The sequence below is a fragment of the Phaenicophaeus curvirostris genome, chromosome 4 (genome assembly GCF_032191515.1).
Source record: "Phaenicophaeus curvirostris isolate KB17595 chromosome 4, BPBGC_Pcur_1.0, whole genome shotgun sequence".
Taxonomy (NCBI): Eukaryota; Metazoa; Chordata; class Aves; order Cuculiformes; family Cuculidae; genus Phaenicophaeus; species Phaenicophaeus curvirostris.
The window spans coordinates 68,875,613-68,901,440 of record NC_091395.1 but is presented as its reverse complement, the minus strand read 5'-3'; the positions used below and the strand labels follow the sequence as shown (position 1 = coordinate 68,901,440).

Sequence of the window (25,828 nt, the reverse complement as noted above, 5' to 3'; positions counted from 1 at the left end):
TCCCAGACACAATTACATGTCAGGCAGCAGGGAAAATATGACCGTGGAAACAGGCTCAGGGCGTTAGGGTTATCTCAGAAGGGGCAGATAACTCCAGTCAGCACATATTCAGACATGAAGTCACATTTTTTTCACAGGATCATTCAGGATAATTTCATACATGATCATTCTTTTACAACTTAAACACCTGGGAATCAGAAAAGTCTGAAATACAATGCCATAGAGAGAACACTTCCAGATATTTGTATGGGAATGACATTGTAATCACTTACAACTGTATTTTACTTCCATCTAGTACAGTCCTTGAATCAAGACAGTAATATATAGCCTTCCAAACAGTAAAAATATAGAACCATCCAGTATTCATCTACCATAAACTTACTATGCATTAAACAACAGAACAACCAAGAATAAGCTGTCACATTAGAGATGGAGAGGTTGTTTCCTGAGCACGGAATCAGCATATTGTTCCAGGTCTATTTTGTCTCCTGATAAATTTCAGTCTTTGGTGCAACAGGAGATGATAGCTGCGTGTGTTACTTTCACCTGTAAATTATCTGGCCTTCCTTGTGCTGAAAGACTTACACAATATACTTGCAAACATAGCTAAGTGCTAGTTTTATCAGATAAATATATGAGGTAAAGCCCACTTGAAAAGGTAGGAAGATGGTCTGATGGTCAGAACAAAGGCTCACAAATTAACATTTATTAATTCTTTTCTTGTTGCCACCAAAGGCTTAGTGCATCACCTGGGACAAATCTCTTACCTGCTCCAGACCATAGTTCCTGCATTTGCAAAATAATATTAGCCAAAAGGAATCTCATTAAATGCAGTTAATATTAGTAAAGTGTTTAGAGATTCACGTACAAAAGGTGCCATAAATGTACTGCTTCAGGATCATTTGACCCACTTCTGAAATACATCTAACTGATGTAAAATGCAACATAAAGCCACATACAAAAAATGCACTTAAGAGCTAGTGCTAGAAGTGACACCTACCTAACCTATTCCCCAAATCAATTATTATTTCAGATATACAGATAAACTCTAAATATCCTTGAAAGATATTTGTCCTCCTTCAGGACACAATGCACTTTCTATGCAGAGTGTCTTTACTGTTCTAAAGCATTGGCTTGGGTTTTGATTCACTAGATTATCAGCAGGGATAACCAACAACTGACTCACCTTTGAGATTTCTTTTCCAAGTGCTGATCCTATTCAGTCTTTAGTTTATTATGAGTTCTGATGAGATCACTTCCTTAGATGACACAGCTGCAGGCTGCTTAACTGCTCTCAGTTTTTAGAAGTAGAAATAGAACACTCAGTACCATTTGTAATTGAAAGCAGAGTCAGTTGATGGTATTTCATGAGATGACGTCTTTGGGCAGGGTCCATAGAACTACCAATCCACACTGATGTTCTGGAGCACAGTTGTCCTCAGTGCACCTCCTGTCACCTTGTTGCTTAGCTCGAGTGTAGTAGTTATGTCCTTTCTTGCTCAGGGAGTAAGCAAGAGTAAGCATTTATTTCTGTGTTTGTCCTAGCAACTAACTTCTGATGGACTTGTTAACTCAGGAGAGTAAAAGAAGTAGAGTAAATGCAAATATGCAATTGCATTTTTATGTTGTAGTCTGAACTGTATACATGATTTGGGTACTTGTGTTGTCTTGTTATCTGTTTACTTTTGGTCATCTTACCAGAAGCACTGGTTTGTAGCACTTTATATATGTATGAAATAGCAAAGTACGTAGAAGGTGAATGCAAAGATTCTAATCAAATAAGGAACTTGGAAGCCATTTATATTCTAGCTTTCTGTTATAGCAGAGGTAGCTGTGGAAGTTTTTGTTGGGTCTGTTTTCAACAGGCTTCTCCAGTTTTAGTATGGAGTTATTATCAGAGCTGCTGTTGTCTGCAGATGATCTGTTCATGAATAACAGCATTTGTTCAAGGGGACCAATTGTTTTAGATTCAAAACGTTACAATCCTAATTTATCTGGAACTACGTCATCCTCTCTCACTTAGCCTTCCTGGTACTTAGGTTCGCTTTTGCCTTTTTTGGTGGATTCTCAGATATCTCATATCAAATATGGGATATACATTTGAACTTTTGGGGGGGGGTAGATTTATGGATTTTTTTGTCAGTTTTATGAAAGAACTTCCATTAATCTTTATCCAGAAAAAGTATATTTGGAGTGGGTTGTGTCCCTCACAAAAATTCTTAGTGCTTAGCAAGACAGAATCCATGCTTTCCAGAAAATCAATTTTTTGGCATATTTTCAGATCCATTCATTCTATTTCCTCTGCTCTTCCATTTGTATCCATCGTCCATCCAAGCTCTTCCATATCTCCTGGCTTTTGAGCAGGAGTAAGTAAATAAGAATTATGCTTACTCGGAATGGTAACCTGAGAAAATGCACTCAGGACACTTCTGCATCATTTTTTGCATTTAAAAATTAGAATTGTAATTTTAAAGTTTTGCCTTGTATTTGCTCAGTCTCAAAGCCCGATGTAGTGTCACACTTCAGAAGACTCACATAGTTCCTACCAGCAGCTTCTTTTAGTACTTTTAAACTAGAAAGGAATCACAGGAGGGAAATAAAGTGATCGAGATGCTAGCAGATAGCCTACTAGGCAAGGTGCACCTCTGATCTGATATATTATTGCAGTTCAATTGTTCCCACATCTCAGAGCTGTGGGAGAGATCATATATCAGCCATGGACTACATGTTTTCAGAAGATGCACTTAGCTTTTTTCTTGGCTTTATAGCTAACCTCATTAAGTCAAAGAATCATTAGTATTTGTCATTTTTTCATAGTTTGTGTGTGCTTTTTCAGTTCATATAATAACAAACTGTTCTGGGCCTCAGATTTTATTGCCATGTTTTAAAAGTGGATTGCACTAAAAGTTTATTTCATGTAATAACAGATATTCTGTAGGTAATTTATTATGAGTGAAACTCTCTGTAAAGTTCAGGAGCATTCATACTTTCTAAAGGAATTATGAAGTAGGAACCAAACAACATACATCTCACCCTCCTTTTTCTGTTGTCTTGTGGTATTACATGAACATTGTGAGGGACCGAGTGCACAGCTGGATAAGAAACACACGGTCTGCATTTACAAGAATCGTGACACTCAAAGGTTTTGTTTAAAATGGTCTTAGTCTCCAATATTAGGTTACAGTCACAGTTAAGAGTCTTCTCCATAATCTCTGTACAGCTTCTTCCCTTGATTCAGTTTCCCCCAGTAGCACAGACTTCACCAACAAAGAACACGTTTCCTACTGGAGAAGCAGAGTCTTACTGAAACTTCCTCATACTGTTGACTAAGTTAATCATTGCTCATAGCTCAAAGACTTCAAATTTTCTTTGCTTTAACTGTTGACGTTCACTCATCAAGGCCTTTTAACTAAATGAGTAGGTCAGCAGATAAATTTTAACCCTGAGGAAGGTTACATTTTAATTTAACAAGGACCTTTAATTTGTTAGGACTGCCCATATTTGATAGAAGTGTCAGCCCTACCAAAGGCACTGCTGTTCGTTGTTCATGTTTTCCAATTACTTCAAATGATTGTACTTCTTTCTGTACACAACTAACATTTTCTTTCCAGAATACATTAATCATTATTAATTTTGTCTCTATAGACTCTCAATGTGACAGAAGAAAAATTTGTGTTGGATACACTAGCTGGATGTATAGAATATAGATCCTTATTGGATGTAGTAGTCAATGCCTTTTTTGTTCTGGATGGGAGATACTGCCCAATTTCTGATCGTAATCTCTATATAGGTAAGTTTTCTTTAAAAAAAATATTTCTACCACAAATATTTTTTAAATTAAATACATGACTAATCTAAGTCTTAATATTATATTACGTTTGAAGAATTGTCATTGTGCAGAGTGCAGTATGAAAGACAGGACCTTTTCTAATGGTCCTTAGGCCTAAATTCTGAAACTGTTATTTAGTCTGGACTCTCACAGGTGTTAATGGGAATTTTGCCCTAAGAAAATTCTGCAGATTCTGTCTGCAGATCAGGTAACGTGCAGATGGAAAACAGCACTGGTGACTGGATGAAGTATCTTGGAAGTTTAACCATCACTTTGAAAAATGTTCTTCACTGATTTCCCTTTATTCTCTTCTATGCAACCCAGGACCTCTGCCATTTAGATATGAAATTGTGTAACAGAGCTCTGTCTGCTGAGGAACACGGCATGTCTCGCAGTACAAATATACAATTGCCTCTACCTACACATGGGTTTCTTTGTTAATGACCATCACAATGACATAGATAGACTTCTGTCTGTCTCCACCAGTGAGGTCAATTATTTTCCCTTTATTAGTTACTTGTTTAGAATCTGTTACAATATGACTCTACCTGCTAGTGTGAGCTAGTTAATCAGAGTAGTTATTATTTCCATTGTTATTTCAGATATTGAGAAGTACATGAAAAAGTAATTTTAAAAAAAAACTTTTTTGTTGTGCGTTTAATACATGTACTGAGGTTGATTTATTAAGTCACTAAATAAGCTGGAATCACAAACTGCACTGGCATTGGTCCTCTAAGTCACTTATGTTCTGAAGCCTTGTGGGTTCTTTGCAAAGACCAGCCAATTTAATTCAAAGTGTTTGAAAAATACAAAAACCCACCATATCTAATATAAGTATTGCTACATTTTATGTTTTAAAAGCTTTTCAATTTGTATGGCAATTCTGGTTGCTTCGATCACAATCTGGAAAGGAACAGAAATCCAAATCAAATAAAAAACAAAAGAGAACCTAAACTGTCAAGGGTGAAGTTATTAGTATATCGAGTTTATTCTAAACAGTAATGCTTCACTGTCTCCGTTTCTCCAAAGCCGTGTTTTTCACTGTCTGGGGCACATAAATTATACCTCTAAGCTGAGTGTTGCCATAATTGGATTTTCAGGACTGGTCCACTCAAAAGACTCCATTAATCATAGCAGAGGGTAGGCCCCGGAAAATTTTCCTTTATCAACAAGTTGAGAGTCTAAGGTCATTGGCTTACATTTTTTTTAAGCTGCTTGTGATTCCCTTCACCAAGCTGCATTGACACTTAAACAATAAAAGCTGCTTATAAAGGCTGTTGCTATGTGTGAGCAGATTTGAATTTAATAAAGCTTGCAGGAGATAAATGTATATTCTACTAAGACTGCTTAAATATGTTGCTATGCTAAAGCACAAGATTGAAGCCTAAGGATACGCTGAGTTGGCTGCTGCACATTGGTCAGCATTTACTCGTTTTATCATCACTATTTGGTGGCATTTGAGATACTGCAGTGCAAGTCAAGCCCGATTGATCAAAATTAATATGATTGAATGAAGACTGGTACAGGGCTCATGAACTTTACAGATCCACAAAAATCTAATAGCACTGACTATGCCTTTTCCCGTATTGACCTGCACACTTGCCAGAGGGAGGGTGCAAGGATCTTACATGGGTATTCCAGAGAATATCCCAATTTTAAAACTTGGTTTTATTCTAATTCAGAATCTAAGCAAAGATTGTAACACTTTTTGCAAAGTGGTCACTTGCAGAAAAGAAAGGAAAATAAATACTAGAAATATGATATTTTACATTTAAAATTTTTGGTATGTATAATATTGTTACGTATAATAAACCATGACTTTGAAACAGAGTAATAAGAGCTACTCTCCCCAAGAAGAGTAAAACCAGAGTGTGTTGAAAAATTCACTACTAAAACTTTCTTTTATGTCTTCTGTCCATGTTACATTTTCTCAGAATAAGCTTGCTTACACTGAAAATTTTGATTACGCTAGAAGAGAGCTGTTTCCAATGATGTAATACTGTCAGAAACTTTTCAGCCATGTCTCTCAGGAGCCATTTGACTCCTGTTCTCCCTGCCTTGTTGCTGGACTAACACAGAATTTCACTGGTGGAATATGCAGATATTTGTTGCATAAGCTGGCACTACTACCTAAAGGAACAGGCCACCCTTTTTCTCATCACTGGCCACTCATTCTCACCCCTATGTCATATCTTCTCTTGAGTTGGAATGTGCATTTAGCAGCCATCGAGTGAAATGATCAGGAAAGTGTTTCAGGTTAAAATCACAATCTGTTTTAACTTGGCTGCGTGGGTGACTGTACTTGCCCTAGAGAACACAAGGAAGTAAAAGCAGGGGATGGGAACAAGCCGTTTGGGGTTGATAGAGCTGCTTATTTTAGTGGTGATGTTGGCATAGCAAAATGACTGTGAAATCACGGCAGGCCTTACAGGATTCCAAAGGCTGCTATGGTAAAATATCTGGTTTTGCAAACAGATATTTGCAGGCATCGAAAGGACCTCTGTGAATGACAAGCCAGCTCACAGAATCACAGAATGGTACAGGTTAGAAAAGACCTCTGGAGAACATCTGGTCCAACCCCATCCTCATCTGCTAGAATTTCCATAAAATAATGTAGATTTGCACAAGCTTGGGTCTAACTCCTGGAAGAGACAACTAATTTCTATGAGCCATAGCACAGAGTCACAAAGCTAATAATGAACATAGGGTTAACATTATACTATTTATATAACTTCACTGTACAATTTCTCATTTTCAAGAATTCTATTACCCTGTTAGCTAAACAATAGTGAAGACTATTTAAAATTAAAGTAACAGTCTAAATCCAAGATTATGCGGTGTATAGGGTATAGGTTTAATAGAATTACCTGCTGCATTTAAAATGTCTGTATCTTTTGATAGTTATTTGTTATCTAGCTGCTTTTCAACTAGAAGAGCTCGGTCTTCAGCAGTTCAGCAGAATTGTGAAATCTCTGGATGCTGCAAAAATGCAAAAGGTAATCATAGTACAAAACATTTTTTGAAAAATAATTAATGATCTCTTCATTGTGTTTGATAAATCAACTGACAACTTTCAGGATAATTTAAATTGATAAATTAGTGTTACTTTCTGTTTAAACACGAATAAAATTAGTATTTTGTTATCACAAAACCCTTCAATTTCTGTACTTATGCAGTGACTATCTCATATTTAAAGGTCAAATTAAAACACATATTTTCGTAGAATCATAGAATCATAGAATAACCAGGTTGGAAGAGACCCACTGGATCATCGAGTCTAACCATTCCTATCAAACACTAAACCATGACCCTTAGCACCTCATCCACCCGTCCTTAAAACACCTCCAGGGAAGGTGACTCAACCACCTCCCTGGGCAGCCTGTTCCAGTGCCCAATGACCCTTTCTGTGAAGAATTTTTTCCTAATGTCCAGCCTAAATCTCCCCTGGCAGAGCTTGAGGCCATTCCCTCTTGTCCTGTCCCCTGTCACTTGGGAGAAGAGGCCAGCACCCTCCTCTCCACAACCTCCTTTCAGGTAGTTGTAGAGAGCAATGAGGTCTCCCCTCAGCCTCCTCTTCTCCAGGCTAAACAACCCCAGCTCTCTCAGCCACTCCTCATAAGGCCTGTTCTCCAGCCCCTTCACCAGCTTTGTTGCTCTTCTCTGGACTTGCTTTTGTATAATCTGAGAAGGTAGAATCATCACGTGATTTACAGTTCACATGATTTACAGTTGTCCCATAACTTGCATACTTGCTCTTGACTCTGCTCACATTCTTGCTTTGACTTTAGGCAACAAAGACGCTTTTTCTGTATGCAATGAATCTATTGAAACTCACAGTTCCTGTTGATTAGTGTTAATTTTTTCCCCTGAACAACCCACTACCACTTTGATTATCAAGTCTATTGTCCTTCCATCATTTTTTCTCCTTCTCAAAAAACCAATTGCTCATTTGGAGCTACGCATGTACCAATTACCCTGTTATAACATATGTGCAATTAACTAAACCATTGCTGCTAAATATAAAGCATGACAACAAGGTTCTGCCTGCCTTTTCCTCCTGGAGTCACAAACTTGGGTTTTGCTCCGCTGCTTTTTTGCTAATTATCATGAAATTTGTGGAAATATATCTTCTGCTTCTCTTTCAAAATGGTTGAAAGTGCTGATTATCTGAAAAGCGATGTTGTAAAGAGGGGAGAGGGATAAACTGAGCGGCAATGCTTTCTCATAAGCCCTGGTTTCTTAGGTAAATAGGCTAAAAACTAAATAACTGGTGACACAGCTTATGTAAACATTGATCATCCAGCTGTTGCAAAGCATAGCTTAAATACAGCATTTGAATAACAAATGTGGAAATCAAGAGATATACAAATTTTAATAATTAATACTGGAAAGGCTAAGGTTTATCCTTATACTGATTACTTTGAATGTTCATGTGGATGCCAGTGTCCCTTAAATGAGTGCAGCTGCTTTGTAATGTGTAGGGAGAGAGTAGGTTTGGTTGTCTATGTAACCTTTTTAGAAACCCTCTGTTCACTTTGTTTTGGTGCATTTACTGTGGAATGGGATTTATTAATTCCATTCAGAGACAAAAATGACATATTTCATTAACTGTTGGAACAGAGAAGTGGCTGGAAGAATTATCATAATCTGGTAGACAGACAAATCACTGTAAATGCTCTCCCAGCCCCTTCTTTGGTAAACATCTTAGTCACAAGCCACTGGATTGGATGCATCTTGAGCTCATTCAGCTAGCAACACAATTTTCCCACTTCATGCCAGTTATCGCTTGTTGATTCCATTCACCTGGCTTTATATGGCTTAAATGTCAGTGCCCTCATGGTCTGTTTCAGATAATTTCTCATTCCTTCTCTGGAATAACTCTTTTCTGATAGGGAAGTGCTGCATTATGCAATGGTCTGCACCTGATACTTTTTTTTCCTGTAGATGTCACATTGTTTTCTTAATTATCTTATCAGATCCTCATCACCATGGCACCTATGGTTTCTTCTCTTGCATTAGAAGAGCTTCTTTGTCTCCAAAGTGATGCTAGATTATATCAATGCACCTGCAGCAGAGGGTTTAGAAGCAGCATTTGGTCCTCCCAGCAACAGAGACAGAAACAGCAGAAGGCAAATATGCAGCCTTAGCAACAGAACTTTTCAGAAATTTGGGATTCTCCTTCAGGATGCTGACCTGTAGATTTTGCCTGATGACTGTTGTCTCTGAGTTCAGTTGAGATGCAGAAAAATTATTCACGTGTATTTACTTAGAATAATTCACTTTAATTAAAAATTTTTTTTCTTGAACATTGCAGGCTGAGTGGAGTTCTCTTAATCATGCAGATAAACATTACTCAAGTGAGTAGTCTTCATGGAATTAACTGGACTACTCAATTGAATGAGATTGACTTGTGTGAGTAGACCTTTCTCCTAGCAGAGACCATGATGAAATCCATTCAGATTGATGGAATCCATTCAAATCAAAGTCACAGTGTTTCCCTATGAATGGCACAACTTTCACTTAGGCAGAATATCCAGGCAGAACAATGATGTTGCCTCAATAACATGTTCATCTGATTCAACAAAAAATTGTAAGATCTCATTCTGTAATGTTAGCAACACATATAAAAATTCTTTATGGTTGTATAAATACAGAGCCACAAGATAAACCCCAGTTTTGTAACTTTGGTGTGATTGCTCTTCTAAGAGCTTAGCTGTGCATTGCTAACTCAAGCCTATTTTTCTGTTCTATTATTCATACATGTTCTTCTTCTATATTTGTTGTAAAATCTAAGGGTTTGTATGTTAGAGAAAATACACAGTTGAAATAAAAAGTTGAAGTAAACAGCTTTATAATTTCATAATTGCCTTGTAAAAAAAAAAAATACGAGGGTTTTTTTTTCTAGCCTTCAAGAACCTGGTTTGTTCTGCTTCTGTTCTGATTGCTTCTAACAGCAGTGAAATCCTTTAAAAACAACTTTGAGATCTGCAAGGGAAAATAACTCCTATAAAAACTGGGTATTGTAGTTGCTGTTATGATGTGGTAGGAATAGTAGGAGAAGATCAGTAAGAAGTAGAACAAGATTAGCCTTACGGTGGACATGGGGGCAAAAAAAGTCCAAGTTGGGTCAGGCAGTGGCAAAAGGACCTGAGACCATACTAGGACACTTTTCTCTACACCTTTACCTCAGGATCCTCAAAACAGTCAAAATGAAGAAATAATGTTTCTTCATACAGTCTGTATGAAGAAACAGAACCTGCTGTTTCTTGAGCTACTTCCTTAAGTCAAGCGTGAAAACTTATGTTATGAATATAAGGATTTTAGCTCTGCAAATTACTATGTGAATATAAAGATATTAAAGATGGGGAAACTTCCCATTTTTTGTTTGCTTTTTAGAAATGCATATAATTCCACTGTGTAAAAATATGTTAAGAACATTAGCAGGGCATGTTGACATTCTCAAAAGCAAGGTATTAATTCAGCTCACCTGTAAAAATGCATCACTCACCAGTCTTTAATTATACATATTTGTCTTACTGCAGCCAGAGTACATAAAAATAGTAAAAATGGGTACAATTCTGCTACAGTGTAATTCCACCACTTCTAGAAGGGAAGGGAATCTCAGTTATCATGCTGTGTGAGTTTGGAAATTCTTAGAACATTCAAGACAGAGAAGTAAGCAGAATAAAGCTGTTTATGAAGTGACTGTTCGGCGCCTTCTCTGAGGCCAATGCTAGGAACAGAAATCAGAAATCATAGAATCACAGAATAGTTTGGGTTGGAAGGGACCTTAAAGATCACCCAGTTCCAACCCCCCTGCGATGGGCAGGGACACCTCCCACTAGATCAGGCTGCCAGATCTGTGAGAACTTCAAATTGCATTTTGCTGCTATGAAAGCAACAATTGCTCATATTGGGGTTGCCACTTGTGTCACACGTGGCCATAGAGAAAATAGAAACATGATGAATTTTTCCTAGAATTCAGCTCACAAAACACAAAAGTTTTTATTGTTAAGAAATGAAATGTGTTATGGTTTCTTGGTTTTCATTCTGCCCACATTTGGCATCTCTGATATGGATTATCAAAACCAAGACTGTGGCCCAGGTGGACTCTGGTCAGATATGATGTCTGGTAATTCCACATTCCCCTTTGCAGTCCCTGCATTGCCTGGGTAACTGTTTCAGGGATGCATGCAAAGCCTTTTCTAGCAGGATGCTTATTGCAGTATTTCTCTGGGAATTATGACTAAAAGAGTTTTAAAGTATCCATCAGAGTATTGCTATCTGATTACACAATTACCATTCTCTGTGCCTTACAGGGGTGCACCATAATGTTTATCAATCACATAATTGCCTATTTATCTTAATAAAAAGTGCAAAACAGTAATAACCAGTACATAACTGGTGTTACAGTAGGACACCTCAAGGGGTAACAGCCACCTGCTAAATACAACAGCTAGAAATCACTAACTGTGTGCCTTTATTATAGTTTCATCTGCCTTGTAGAGGTAGTTGAGTTGCAAGCACTTTGAACAAGGCAGTTACAGCAAATATTGAGGAGACCTAGATGGAGATCAGTCAGGGAGAGCTGAAACACCAGTTCAGAGGCTTTTTTCAGGTGGTGATGTAGTACACAAACTGACTGAAGCTTCTGAGGATGGACTAGGCTATAAAAGAGAAACACTAGAGAGGGAGGAGTTCAGCTTCATGAAAGCTAGTGAGAGAAATCTGTAGGGTTTACAAATCACCGGCTGCAGCATTTCTACATCAACTTCTGTGAGCTCTCTGAATTCCTAGAAATTTGAAGCTAGCTTCATCCCTCAGGGTCTGTCTCATTTTAAGTACATCAGCTCATGTTCAGTCATTCCCTGTATGCGCACTTGCTTATGTGCGTTTAAAACCACTGTTTTTATAAATGTGTGTATAGTCAAGACCTTCCATAGGTAAGAAGAGTACTTTGGCAGGGGATATGTTTGCTGGATCTATAGTCATATATCCAGTTAGGATTCCTGGATGTATTTTGTTACGCTAACTGGTAGAAGCAGTGTAGATACGGTGCATTAGTTCTGCTGGAAAGTATGGTATCTGCCTGGACTTACAGTATTTTGTATATAGATTGCATTAGTTTGAACTACAATGTTAGGAGAAAAAATTAATCCAACACACGCACACACAACAGAGAGAAAGATTCTCCTGAAGGAGAATGAATGAGTTTTTAGACCAATGGGATGAAATGCATCCCTTACCCTATACTCAGCAAATCTGGAAGCACCAAAAAACCAACTTTTTCACAATTTAACACTTAATTTATAGTCATGCCTCTAGGGATGAAATAGCTTCTTTTGGATGCTGTGTTGATGTGCCAACATCTGCAATTTTGGGGAAGAGCAGTAGTTTCTAGACAAGAATGGGAATCCAATGGGGTGATATTCATTCATTCCTTCAGTTGTTTATCAGTCTTTTGACTCTACGAAAAGCACAGTAGATGAAAATAAGGCTACCTTTACAAGTTCATTTCTTGGAAATGATCACATCGAGACTATAGATTTGAAGTAGTGAGCTTTCAACACCTGTCAAACATCTGCAGCAAACATCTTGAGTCAAATCTGAATTGTTTATAGAGGAATTATTCACGAAGCTGTGAGCTACCTTTTGCCTGGCACCACATGTGAATTGAAAAGCTCCTTGGTAGTCCTCCAGAACTAAAAACTCAATACAAACAACTATATGGCTCTGTGGAAACCAACCCAAGACAAGGGCTGATGCCAAGTCTGAACTAAGTGGCTCTGCAATCTCCATTGGAAGCTTCTCAAGTGACTGCACGCTGCTTTGCTGTACATCTCATAATATCAATATTGTTCAGTGTGCTTTTTTTCTATTACTGGGATAATTTCAGTATGGTACTTGCTTCCACTTCCAAGAATTTTAATGAAAAAGTCCAGGTTCAAATTTGGAATTTATATTGCTGTAAATGACACACACTGAATCTGAGTGCCATTTTTCTAGAGTCCTCCAAAAGGCTATTTGAGCAACTCAGGTTTTAAAGAAAGGCTCTTGACCTTCTGGTAAACTCCAGTGAGAAACAAAAGTTCAAATGTTAGTTGCTATTTCTCCAGCATGTAGAACCCTACAATATGTAAGTGTGCCAAATTTCAGTCTTCTAGTTTAATGGGAATATGCCAATTAATTATATTTCAGTAAAAGAAGAAACCATATTTTATAGCATTTACAATACTTCTCAGCTGTCTCCCTGCCCAGTTCCCAGAGAGCTGGAAGAAACTTAAGTCAAGTGCAGCACCAGGCCAGAAATGTTTGTAAGCACCAATGGATCATGTAGCTGTAGATAATCAGGACCTGATTGTGGGTATATTAGACTCTGAAACTCTGTTGTATAATTATACTGAAATCAGTGTAATTACTTTAATTTTGGATAAAAACTTTTGTTTCACAACATTCAAAGTAATTTAAAGCTGCATCAACACATCCCTGTGCTGCAGTCCCTAGATTTTTTTTAGGCCACTAAGAATATTTTAGTATCTATTAATGTTTCACAAAATGAGGCTAAAAGACATAAGGCTATCCTAACAGCACCTACAAATACTGAATATCTATGACTAAAATGACAGGATAAAATACATGCACGTCCTTCATCACTGTTTGTATTAAAAGCAATTAACGTTTTGTAGTATTCTATACACCATACCTTCAGTATTCATATTTAAAAGAAATTGCTTATTATTAGTTTCTTAGATTCTTCTTCAATGCCTTGTATTTGAACACATGGATAAAAGATGAATGGAGTCACTTCTACGATTCACTGTATGTGAAAGAGAACTGGATTGATCCATTGCTAAGGTGAGCAGTACATCAGTAGCCTGTCAGCATCTCAAACGCTAAAAGCTGGGGAAAGCTTTCCCTGAAAGTTTAATTTGCTGTTAAAGTGTTTCTCATATTGAAGTCACTCAGAACCCTTCTTGTCCCCGTGAGGCTACAGAATCCCTTTTACTTACCCAGAGGCAAGTTTCTCTAGCAGAAAAGTCCTTTCACAGCTGTTGTACATTCATTTCGCAGTGCCCCTGAATAGATCATACTCATACTCTGAAACAAAACAAAAAAAAATAGGAGGTTCAAATTATCTTACAGACTTAGATTCATGCCTCTTAAGTCAATGCAACATCTGTGTGACATTAAGCATATGAAAAAAGATGTTTGTCTTCCCTGAATTTGGCTTTATGCACAGACTCATTTATGCCAATGGTCGTAAAAACCCTTCTGAGCAAATCAGGTAAGCATGTAAACAAGTCATTTTAAACTGTTGTTTATTTACGCAATTGCAGCATCATTTAACAGTTTAAGTGCTCCAAGGTGCCGGGTGTGTCCACACATTATGGAGGTGGTGATTCAGCAGCAGTCACTACCCCTGCCGAACTGAAACATTTTCATGTGGAGAAACAGTAGCCCTGCAGCCTATTGAGTCAGTTTTTCGCTCTAGTTTTTACCCAGTACAGATAATATTGGTGCAACTACGTGGCTGCATATCCACCTCACTGCAGCACAGGTGAACCCCGATGATGGCAAACACGGTTAGACATTGGTACAAATGATGTTAGCTGGAGAGGAGCTTGCAGCTAGTTCTAACTGTCATATCAAGGTTCAAAAGAATTAATTCTCTCTATGTAGATTATGCCAGATTAGCAAATGTACAGTATAGATTTGGCTTGAATACTCCAATAGTCCAAATTCTACTCATTTCTATAGGAACTGCAGGCATATATTTGACGTCAGAATTTGACTCAATATATTCCACTGTAGTAATTCTAATTATAACACACACTTACAAGAGCCTAAAGATACAGATAGAGACGTACAGAGAATACACATATATCTGCCCACTTTTTGTGCGTACATATACATACATGCAGGCAAATACTTAAGCTATTGCTTGTTTTATTAACACCAAGCTTATTGGAGACATCCTTCACAATTAAATACATTCAATATAAAACATCTGTTTTGCCTAGAAATAGTAAATGTAACTTATACAATAATGTTAAAGACCATATCTGGTTACTGAGGTTGAAACTTCCTTCCAGGGGTAAGGATACATTTATTGCTTTAATCAGTTCAATAACTTAAATTCATTTATAGGTCTTTGTATTTTTCTTGCTAATGTCAATGAGGTTAATACAAAGAGTCCTATTTATTTTAATGGATCTGCATTACTTGCAAAAGTTACTTGTAAGCCTCATCCCATAATGACAGGACTAAGGTAACAGTCACATAAACAAGTTACTGTAAATTTGCATTGTCAGATGCTTTTTAAGTTCTGGGAAAGCTCCATCGCACGTACAATACAGGAACACATATGGAGGAGGAATAACTGACATGAAGTGTCACCATCATAACCCTGGGATAACTTGCTTGTGTCTTACCTTGAATTCTGCACCTTCTTGTACAAGCCAAAACCCAGACTCAGAGAAATCAAAATCATCTTCAGTGCCCCGCAGGGTTCATTGAGGGTTCATCTGCTAATTCATCTAAGTTCCTACATCTTTCTATCTTTTTATTAGAACTGCCAGTGCTATTAGATTGATTTACATGTCCCCCGTCAGTTGATAAAAGTGGCAATACTCAGACCACTCTTTATTCATAGTCCCTTCCTCTATGAATGTTAAGTGTGTGCTTAGCTTATGAGAGCTGCTTTTCTGACTCATAGTCTGGTCCTGCTGTGAAACAAACTGGCAACACATTTGCTTATTCAGTAGAAACTGTGGCTATTTCACCACTAGGCTTCCGAACGGACCAGCATCTGTTGAGGGGTGAAGCAACCGAATCCAACTAAATTACCTGAACAAGCTCATAGGTCAATTTTATTAAAACGGAATGGCTGAAAGCATTAAAAGAATTTGCACCGATGCCACCCTCTTATACTGTGTGTACATTTGTATGAAATGAATTAAATTGAAAAATCTGTTTTTCTTTGAAGATGGCAGCCGACAGTACAGAAACTGATTGAACAGCTCACAGATAAATCAAGTAATCGTACTACCGTGGTCAAGACTTCAACAGTTACTCAGCCAAAGGAATTTAATTTGACTGTACCCAAGCCACGTGCCATTCCTATACCTCTGCCAATACCAGTACTGGAAAAAAGGAAACCTGTAAGTTTTTTTATGCTTTCAGATACAAAGTTCCATGCATGCTTGTGCACAAAATCATGGTAGGGGAATTAACAATCACTTTAAAAATAATTGTAGAAAATTTACAACTTTTGACATATCAACAAGAATTTTTGTAGTATTTTGAGTTATTGAAGGTTAGATTTCTTTAAAAGAACCAAACAAAAACTTTTCATTTCAGTGAATGTTGTGTAAGCAAACTGTAAGCCAAACAAAGACAAGGGAAAAGGTGATTCCTGTAGTTGTTCTGTCACTTTTGGAGGTAGAACTATAAAATGGGTACAAACTCATGGCAGCTTTGATACAAGTGTTTCTGGTAGTCCTTGAATTTTTAAGGTGTTTGCATTGAATAATGCACTGAAACAGGTCAGAAAAGAACATTCAAATGAAAATTTTCTATAAAAGCAGAATTTTCTGTAGATGAACTCTCCCTAATATAAATGGCAAAGCAATTTCACTGTGGTCTCTATGTTTGCAGCTCCTCCTCGAGAGTGAAATTTATTCCATTGTATTTGTATTAATGTTGATTCTCTAAAATTGGGGGGGGTTCAGTTTAAAATTATTTCTCCATATAAACGAGACTAAATTTATCTTTGAAATGCTACGCTTATATTTTACTCAATTGTCTAAGACCGTGATTCAGTTACGCTGGTATAAATTGGAGACACAGGATTGGTTTTAAGTTAGCTCACTGGGGCAAGGCAAACAGGATTTGGGATCAAGCCGTTATGACTAACTTAAAAAAGATTCCAAAAGCATCTATATTTAAATGTAGTGGGAAATGAGCTTGGAAGTCATAGTTTTGGGCATTATCTGCCACCTTGTATTAGCACTTCAGGTTTTAAATAATACATGTGTTGAATGCTCTTAGAAACCATTTACATCTTAGGATGGCAGAGCAATTTAATGGCAGTGTGTTACATAGTTAATGGGATTTTACATTGAAACAGCTTAATACCGGGCTCTGAAATACTGCATTTAATAACTACTTAATCAGTATAGGAATGAGTCATATTGCTGTCATTTTAGCACCTTTATGCTGTGCAGCCCCTCTTAGAATGAATTTGCTTTAATGCAGATGCAGTATTGAAGTTCATTTGTATTGTTAGGATTATACTAAATTTGGTTTACATTCTGGCCAAGTCTGCAAATTTAAAAGCGTGTGTGAATATAAAACCATTTGCATAGTAGTGGCATATGTTGTGCTCATTTCTGTACCTATCTCAGCAAATTAAGCTTCACATTAATTTGCCATATTGTTGCCAGTATCACCATCTGAGACCCTGAAATGAACAGAGATGGAAAAGAGCCCAGATGACAAGGTAGAATTAGTGCAGCAAGAGCGATCCATAGTTCTGGGTACTGTACAGTGGAGAGTTGTATGGAATTGAGAGGAATGCAAGAAATAAAGCTCTTCCAGATTATATCCCATAATCTATAAACTGGAGAGGGACAGATTTAGACTAGACATAAGGTGAATTTCTTCACTATGAGAGTGGTGAGGCACTAGCACAGGTTGCCCAGGGAAGCTGTGGCTGTTCAAGGCCAGGTTGGATGGGACTTGAGCAGCCTGGACTAGTGGGAGGTGTCCCTGCCCATAGCCGGGGGTTGGAACTGGATGATCTTTAAGGTCCCTTCCAACCCAAATTATTCTATGATTCTACGATGATCTGCAGAAATGTTCTTATCCATTTTCTCACAAAGTTGTTTAGTTTAATGAGGTATCAATTTTTTTTCAAGTGTCTCATGCATCCGTCAAACAACTTCTCACATGGCATATTAGCAGGGAGTATTGCAGCCACAATACCCGCAGGCATAGTCATTGCTCGACTTGAAACAGCCATATCACAGAATCACAGAATCACACAGAATCACCAGATTGGAAAAGACCCACAGGATCCTCAAGTCCAACCATTCCTATCAATCACTAAACCATGCTCCTCAGCACCTCATCCAGCCATCTTTTAAACACCTCCAGGGAAGGTGACTCAACCCCCTCCCTGGGCAGCATATGAATTCTCACAGAGGCTTCTGCATTTCAAGAAATGCGTCCTGATAAGCTATTGCATCCTTATGGTGAAATTAATGCATTTGTGTTAATAGGACTGTTATTTTAGCTATTTCTTTCCATTAGGTTGCCTTATATTCTACAGTAGAGATAAAATGCAAAGTAAGATGACATATATCACATAATCTGAGTTCAGGAGCTGGGATAGTACTGCTGTCCTGTACTCTGAACACATGAATCCTTCCCAGGCAAGGACTGAAGATATGTGTTACTGCAGAAGGCAGGGTAGTCATCTTACTCAGTGATCTATATTGAGATGGGACCCTACAGTGACTTGGAAAGTTTCCTTGGAGTCACATAGGCCTATAAGGTTAGGATAATCATAAACTTTCCTCAGAAATAGGGGACACTAATTGGAAAGGAAAACCACTTTCATTTTGAATTTTAATAATGAAACATTTCACTCCAAATATTTGGTGTAAAGATTATAAATTCTTCTCTCCACTGTCCTTTGCACACAAGCACATGGATGCATGCTTGAGCATGCACGTATGCATACATACATTCATAAATACAGTTCTACAAGGAGAAACGAGTGCTTTAGCTTGAAGTTTGCAAAGGAATCAAGTGGAGACAGGTGTTTAAACCTGATAACGTGCAAAATTATTTGGACACATTTAACTCCCTTGGATATCTTGGCCTTGAGTTACAAATAAAATCCGTTCCTTTAATATCACCACTGTACTAGAATAATAAGATGATGCAATAATTTTATTTCTAGATTTTCTGTAAACCAAGAATGTAATTAAAAAAATAAAAAGGCTGCACCGAGATGTTTTTGTAACATTATTCATACAAGTTTAGTGCATTTTTAGACATTTTCATTATTATATCAGCTGTGCTTCACAAATGGAGTTGCTGATTGTTTAAAATAATTTAAAATGTGAATTCATTTGGCCAATACAGAGCATTTTGTTTATAAATACATAGACCCAGATATATGTTTATGATCTTGTACTGTATAAAAATAGAAGCTCACAATAGCATTGCATTAGCCCTTGTCCATCTTATGACAGTAACTTTAAAAAATAGAAGAACGATGGCTACCCAACTCAAAGTTATCCTTCCTTTTGTTCTTCCTTAATTTTCTTGTGATACCTACTCCCTAATAAACCTCTAGTAAAAGGACATCTAGAAGGCATAAGTGAGCCTGACCACTGGCTGGAGAGGAAGAGCAAGGTTGGCATTTCTACTGCCAGCCCCCTTTTTTACATTAGGATTAAATAGGTACAGTTTGGCCTTTTTGATCTCCTTATTGCTGGAATTTGCAATTTACTTACAATGACTTATTCACCCTCTTCCAGCAGCTGGGTAATTGCTGTATTGTCTGTCAGTCCATCTGATTAGTACTCATCACCATGGCATCTGAGGGCTAAATTACAAGGCTAAGATCATTTTTGAAACAGAGCTGACTGGAAAGTCTACTTCTTAAATTACTTGGAATAAGCATAGCAGTTTCTGAGGAGAGATATTCAGCTTACGCTGGCAGATGAGTACTGTTTTGCAGGTAAACCACATGACTAAGAAGAAGAGTGAAACAAACTGACACTCACTGCATGTGCAACCCTTTGCAAATCCTCTGGGCTTTAATTTCTCCATCCTTAAAAGCATAATAAAGATTCTTAAATACTTCTGGGAAATACTTGCAGTTCTACTTTGCTTAAAAAGCTCACAAAAATATTTGAGCAGTCTCACCAGTACATTTAATTGCTAGCTTCTTCTGTTCATTTGGTTTGCCTGTAGATAATGATGTCAGGTAGCAAAAGCAGTGGAAAGTGCATCAGGTTCATGAGTTTTATAAGGAGTAGTTCTTTATATGGTCCCTTAAAGCTAGATGGGGTCCCCATGTTCCCTAAACTGACCTCCAGAACAGTAAAGATTATGGACTTTTCCCATTACTTCTTGAATTAATTCTCTAACTTATGAGTTAGAACAATTTTAGCAAGATAAATATTCAAGCAGATGTGCAGTAAACTGGCAGACTATCTCACCCACATAGGAAAGGGGCATTTTCAGTCCTTTTTCAGAGTTGGCTTCTGAGCAAAATTTATTGCTTGAGTAACTATTGAAATCCCCCCAAAGTTTTAGCCTAACTCAAACCCATACAGTCCCTAGTCTCCTGTTGATCCATATGACAGCCAGAGGATAAGTCTTTTCTGGTCATTTTATCTGTAGCACTTTCTGACACATAAATGCTTTCTCAAATCTTTCGACTAATGCTAGGAGGGCCCTCTCAGTCCTCCACCTCCGAACATTTCATCTGCACCTGCAGTGGTTTTCCCTTACTAGGACATTAGAACAGACATGGTAAACCAGAGCAAAGGCCCATTTTGCACAGTGTATTTTCTCCAGCAGTAGCCAAACACAAACGTCTAGGAAGACTACAGGGACAGAACAAGTATACCTGTTGCCTTCTCCAACTCCCTTCTCAGTCTCCCACCACTTCAGCTCAAAGGCTTCCTCAGTTACAAAGAAGTTCCTGGGTATTTAATAAACTTCGAAAGATTTCTTCTCCCTAAACTGCTTGGTGTCTCTGTAACTTGCTGCTGCTGCCGCACACTGAGCCAGCTTAACTTTATTCTGCTGCCCTATCTGGCTGCCAATGCTGTGAAGCTGAAGCTTACGAGAAGCCAAACAGAACTTCTCCCCTTCTGGCAACTTCTTTTTACCCCTGATAGGGCTTGTAGGATTTATTATTTTTATAGAATTTCTTGCACTAATGTCATATTTATTTCCTTGTGGACTTTTGATCAAGGATTATATTACACTGGACAGGACCAAAAAGCCTGGGTAGTCCCAGCCAACCAGAATCTGTCTGCCTCTTCTACACTGGAAGTAATAGGACAGAATCATTTAATCATTATTTAAAAAATAACTGTAGCTGTGAATGTGAATGTGGGGGTTTTTCCTGCAAGAATGTGTTGCTTGAAATGTTTTATACCTCATGTTGTGGAGATTATTGCCTTTAATATAGGTTCCTCCAAGCACTTACAAACCTCCAAAGGAAAAAAAGCAACTAGAGGAAATCAAAACAAAAAATCGCAAAAAAGCAGAAGTAAGTGTATTATGTTCTTGTTCTAATCTTTCTCTTCTTCTGAACTGTTTCTTCTGTAATGTTCCATTTTCACAAGTCTTAGAACTTTATCTGAAACATACTTGATTTTACACCTAATGGCTCCTGACCCTTTCTCTAGAGTCATGAAGGCTGTCCTCTGTTCTGTTCTATTACCCTTTTTCTATTATCCTTATTTGACTATTAATCTTCTGACACAAGGTCCACCTTTTATTCACTGTACAAGTACTGTGTGAGAAATTATGCAACTAAGGTGCCATGTAAGGTAGCAGAAACGTGAGTACTTTCTTCTCTCCAGAAGCCTGAAATAATTTGATGGCTCTTTTACTCCCACAGGACATGGATATTTCAGGTATTCACTTAATAATCAAGGCTTCAAAATACAAAATTTGTGCAATATTTTTGTTTGTTTCCTATAGTAACTGATAAATACCCACGTCTGCACTTACTGTTTTAAAATATCAGCAGATTTCGACTTCTTTTTTTGTGCAGACTCTTTGCTTCAGCAGGCTTAGGCAGTGGGAAGTCATCATGATTTCTAAAGAAGCCGAGTACGTGTGTCTGCGTGCTAAGAGAGCAGGAAGAGGGAAGGCCTGGAAAAACAAAGAAACCGTTCTAGTTATTTGATCCAAACTTTGATAGGAATCCTGTTCAATGAGTTAGCCCCTGTCATAGTTAAAGCAGATTGTGGTCTTCACCTTGAAAGGGAATTAATTAAATGTCAGTTTCCACTTTCTTCCTCCCCACGCTGCAATCACCATATCCAATCAAATAACAATATAAGCTTGATAAAAGGCATGCTGTTTGACTCCTTTTTATCTGCAGTCTCCCATCCTCATTCTTACTGTAGCTTTCACTAGCCAGTACAACTCCATTTATCACTGTTCTGGGCTCTCCTTGTGTCCTTGTGAAAGGGGCATTGGATTCTGTTCCTAACCTAGAGTAAGTGCTTTAATGTGTGAGAGATTTTAGGGGGGTACACTTTGCATTCCTTTTGCTGGCCTATCCCATTAACTTTGCTTGATATTTAATTACAAAACAACACAACATTATTTTTATCCTTTTATTATTTCCACATTGTGGAGAAAGCACACACCTATTTGTCTGTTTGCTTATTTGCACATACAGACTTCCTAGAAAAACTAGGGAGAAAAAGAAAGATATCACGGTGCCTATGTTGTCAAAGATCTATGACAATTTTAAAAGCACTGAACTACCAGCCACATCTTCAGTGGAGAAAATGCATGAATACAAGGAACAAAGGAGCACCACCACAGAAATTATAGCTGAAATAACTGTAGTTTTTGTTGCCTCTGGAATGTTATAAAAGGCATCCAAAGCATTCACAAAGGTCAGTTCCCTAGACCATTTGCTAAACAAGCTGAAATGTTAGGTCCTAAAAGAATATGCATTGAAAATACCATTTGTTTGATTGCATTTTTGCAGGAGCTATGGCTTTCATTGTAAGTACCTGAGCATCTGTAAGAACGAGTGGGAGCACTGGAAGCCGTGGCCTAGACAGTTAGGGAAGTGCTGATGTTATGGACAGCTGCTCTCCAGAAAAGGACGTTAGAAAATCTAGTCTGTTTTGCAGCTTTCACTGGAGATTACTGTTTACAACCACAAGAAACATCCAAAAACCAGAAATGCAGCTTCTTCTATTTCCTCCTTTAAAATGACATGCGGAATTCCTGTTCGGGATGTGCCTATTGGAGCAACCCTAAATGCTCAGGTGCCCTGATCATCATCTTTTAATTTAACTCAAAACCAAAGCCATTATTTGTTAGCTATGTGGAAACAGTTACTACCTATAGATAATTATGAGGCTTTTAAATTGAATTCTGGATGAGCAACATGTTTCATATGGGCAGACCTATCAAAGGTCTGGTGCCCTATGCAAAGGATGCAACCAGGCAGAACTAAGTAGATACTATGTAGAAAATCAAGACTTGTCTACTTCAAGTCTTTAATTGGCATGAAAAGTCATAAAAATATTAAGTCAAGCTTTCCAATTTTGGAAACAAATTAAACTTGTCTGGGCTGAAAGGATTTTCAACACAGAAAATTCTTATTAGAAAATTTACATGCACTGTACTCTTTAAGCTGATTGCTTTAATTTTAGGATCTGCTCCAGAAAGCAAATGCTGACCACTTCAGGTGTGCGACTATGAAGTCTGAAAAGGGAGAGGTATGGTAGAAGATAACTTTATTACCTAAAAATTCCCCAGCATGAAGATGAAAACTGACTAGAGTCTTTAAAGTTAGCTCGAAGTATTTGAAAAATGTTGTTTATTTGGGGTTAGTAGTTAAATGCTATAATTTCTAGCTGTATTGTCATTTCACATCCATGTTATTATTTTCAGTGTAATATATTAACACTTGCCTCTTTGGATGCATAATGCACAACCCCCTTTTCTTATACTTCTGGTGCTGCTTTATTATTCTCCTAATTTTGTGATAAGCAGCTTTCCTGGGATACTATTCCAACAAGTCTCCAAACTGGCAATATTTCTATAAAGCCACTTTTTTTTTCCGTTAGCTTTTATGACACAAAGGCACCAAGCTAAGGAAATAATGGTCCCATTCATGCAGAATTCTTGCTTTGGTTGATCCCCAGTTTACAACTATGCCCCTAAACTATGTATGTAATACATTCTTTTCAGCATCACATTTGCATATTCTATTCATTGTGTTTATCCCCATGGTACTCAACACTTTCACATCAGTTTCTATACGTAACACCATAAAAATGAAATTAATAACCATCAGTAGCAGAATTTTACCACTATCTAATAATTTCATGAAGTGTGCTTTGACACCCTGTTTTCCCTTCCCAGTATCTGTTTTGGTTCAGAGCTGAATATATTCACAGATACAGTCAATATTTCATGGTCAAACAAAATATCACTTAATTTTTAATGTTATTTTACTCAATAAATTTTAGCTACTATTTGCACCTGCCTTTGTATGGTCATTTAATAGGAATTATTCCCACTAAGTTGGGTGTACATAGCAAGTTTTTGCGGATATAATAATTCCAAAATATATCCCCTATGATTTTTATTTGTTACTCTAGATGCATATTCATGAGCAATTTTTGGAAAGTATCTTATATTTTTTGCTGAGTACTTGAAAATCTGTCTCTGAAATGAAATAATTATTTTTGGTTTGAACTGCAGAACAAACATGACAGTATAAAGAGTAAACCAGCATTCCAGGCTCAAAAGATCCAAAACAAGGTGAGTAACCCTTAAGGTACTGTTGTCAGATGTACTTGAAAATTCTGGAGTGAACAACACACATGCAAATTCTGTGATGATTACCAGAATCCATGATTTTAAACGAAGTCCTGTGTCCAGGAGAACAGGGTGGTTTGGGTCTATGGGTCATAAATTTTGGCCTGTGCACCATTAACAATCCACAAATAAATGGTCAGGGAGCAACAAGAGCGGCTGCTCCAGGAGTCAGTCCGTTCAGGAGACAAGGCTCCAACAGCAGCCTGGGTCCATGACAGCAGGAGACAGAACTGGGGAGACAATCAAGAGCAGAATTGCCTCAGGCATAATGGGTACAGACTGAAGCCCATATCTGAGCTTAGATGGGTTCGTGAACCAGTGAGCAGAGGGTGTGAGTGGAGATCCTAGCTGAGGCTGGTCAGGGCAAGTAAGACCTGTTGGTTCCCAGAGGGCCCTGACAGGTAAGTTGTAACCATATTGCCTTAACAGTGTTTTCAGCTCCTCAGGGAGAAGTTTTTATGTAAAATGGTAAGGATTGAGAACACTCCATAGGATAAAAAAAGAATTGTGAACCCATTGCTTAAGAACCCAGCATAGGGACAGAAGAACCTTGCATCTGTAAATCACTGTTTCAAAATGAGATCCTAAAGAATGCTGAGCAATCATTCCAGCTAATGACTGTCTGATAAGCAATATACAATCAGTCTGTGTGTTTTGTTTTCTTTCCTTTAAACCCATACTGAGGTCATGAAATCCACTATACAGATTGTTTCTCTGTAGGGATTTCCAAGGGTCAGAGGATTGTAAACATGGAAAATGGGCTGTTCAGTCTTAACAGTATAACACATGGCAACTCACATAGCTACTTCTGCACTAACCATACTACAGATAATCTTCCATCTTACATCGTTCAGTCACTTTTCATTTGTTTCAAGTTCATATGCAGAATAATTTCATGCATAAGCTGTGCTTGTATTGTGACCTCAAATACCTTGTGAGCAGGTCCACCTACTCCTTAAGACTGTGTATTAGGTACAGCCCATGTATGCTTTGGAAAGACTGATTCCCTGCTTGGAGAACTGGGCACCTGGTAACTATTTCTAATGCATATCTGGCAGTTATCACATACTGAAGTTATCTTTAATAACGTTATGACCTACTCGGTCTGCTTGCTTACAATCCAGCAGCATTTAAATCACAGGAAAATAGTAAGATCCCAGTTCCTTCTGCACTCAAAAGAGGGGAAAATAGCCAAAACAGGAAACATTTACATCATTAACCCAAACACGCATGAGCTGTAATTATGTGGTCTTAGTTCAAGACTATGTATAGTACACTTCCTTTCCTGATAATTTAAAAAACTGAAACCTTACTGCAAACTAATGCGAGTCAAACCATCTGCCTAAACCACTTAAAGAAAAATATGGATCTGGCATCTTATGG

The 25,828-nt window shown here is 37.7% G+C and overlaps 1 protein-coding gene across 3 annotated transcripts in view; it reads left to right on the top strand.

Annotated features, from left to right (window-relative positions):
* The window catches only part of CFAP99 (cilia and flagella associated protein 99), a 65,922-nt gene that overhangs the window by 10,468 nt on the left and 29,626 nt on the right, over positions 1 to 25,828 (top strand). Inside the window, exons 3-9 of one of the 3 annotated variants that reach the window (XM_069856454.1) lie at positions 3,646 to 3,790; positions 6,731 to 6,825; positions 13,572 to 13,684; positions 15,816 to 15,990; positions 21,051 to 21,131; positions 23,272 to 23,337; positions 24,329 to 24,388. In XM_069856454.1, the coding sequence (XP_069712555.1) occupies positions 3,646 to 3,790; positions 6,731 to 6,825; positions 13,572 to 13,684; positions 15,816 to 15,990; positions 21,051 to 21,131; positions 23,272 to 23,337; positions 24,329 to 24,388 (735 nt within the window). The remainder of the gene's footprint in view (positions 1 to 3,645; positions 3,791 to 6,730; positions 6,826 to 13,571; positions 13,685 to 15,815; positions 15,991 to 21,050; positions 21,132 to 23,271; positions 23,338 to 24,328; positions 24,389 to 25,828) is intronic. The other 2 variants (XM_069856457.1, XM_069856455.1) reach the window with 2 other exon arrangements.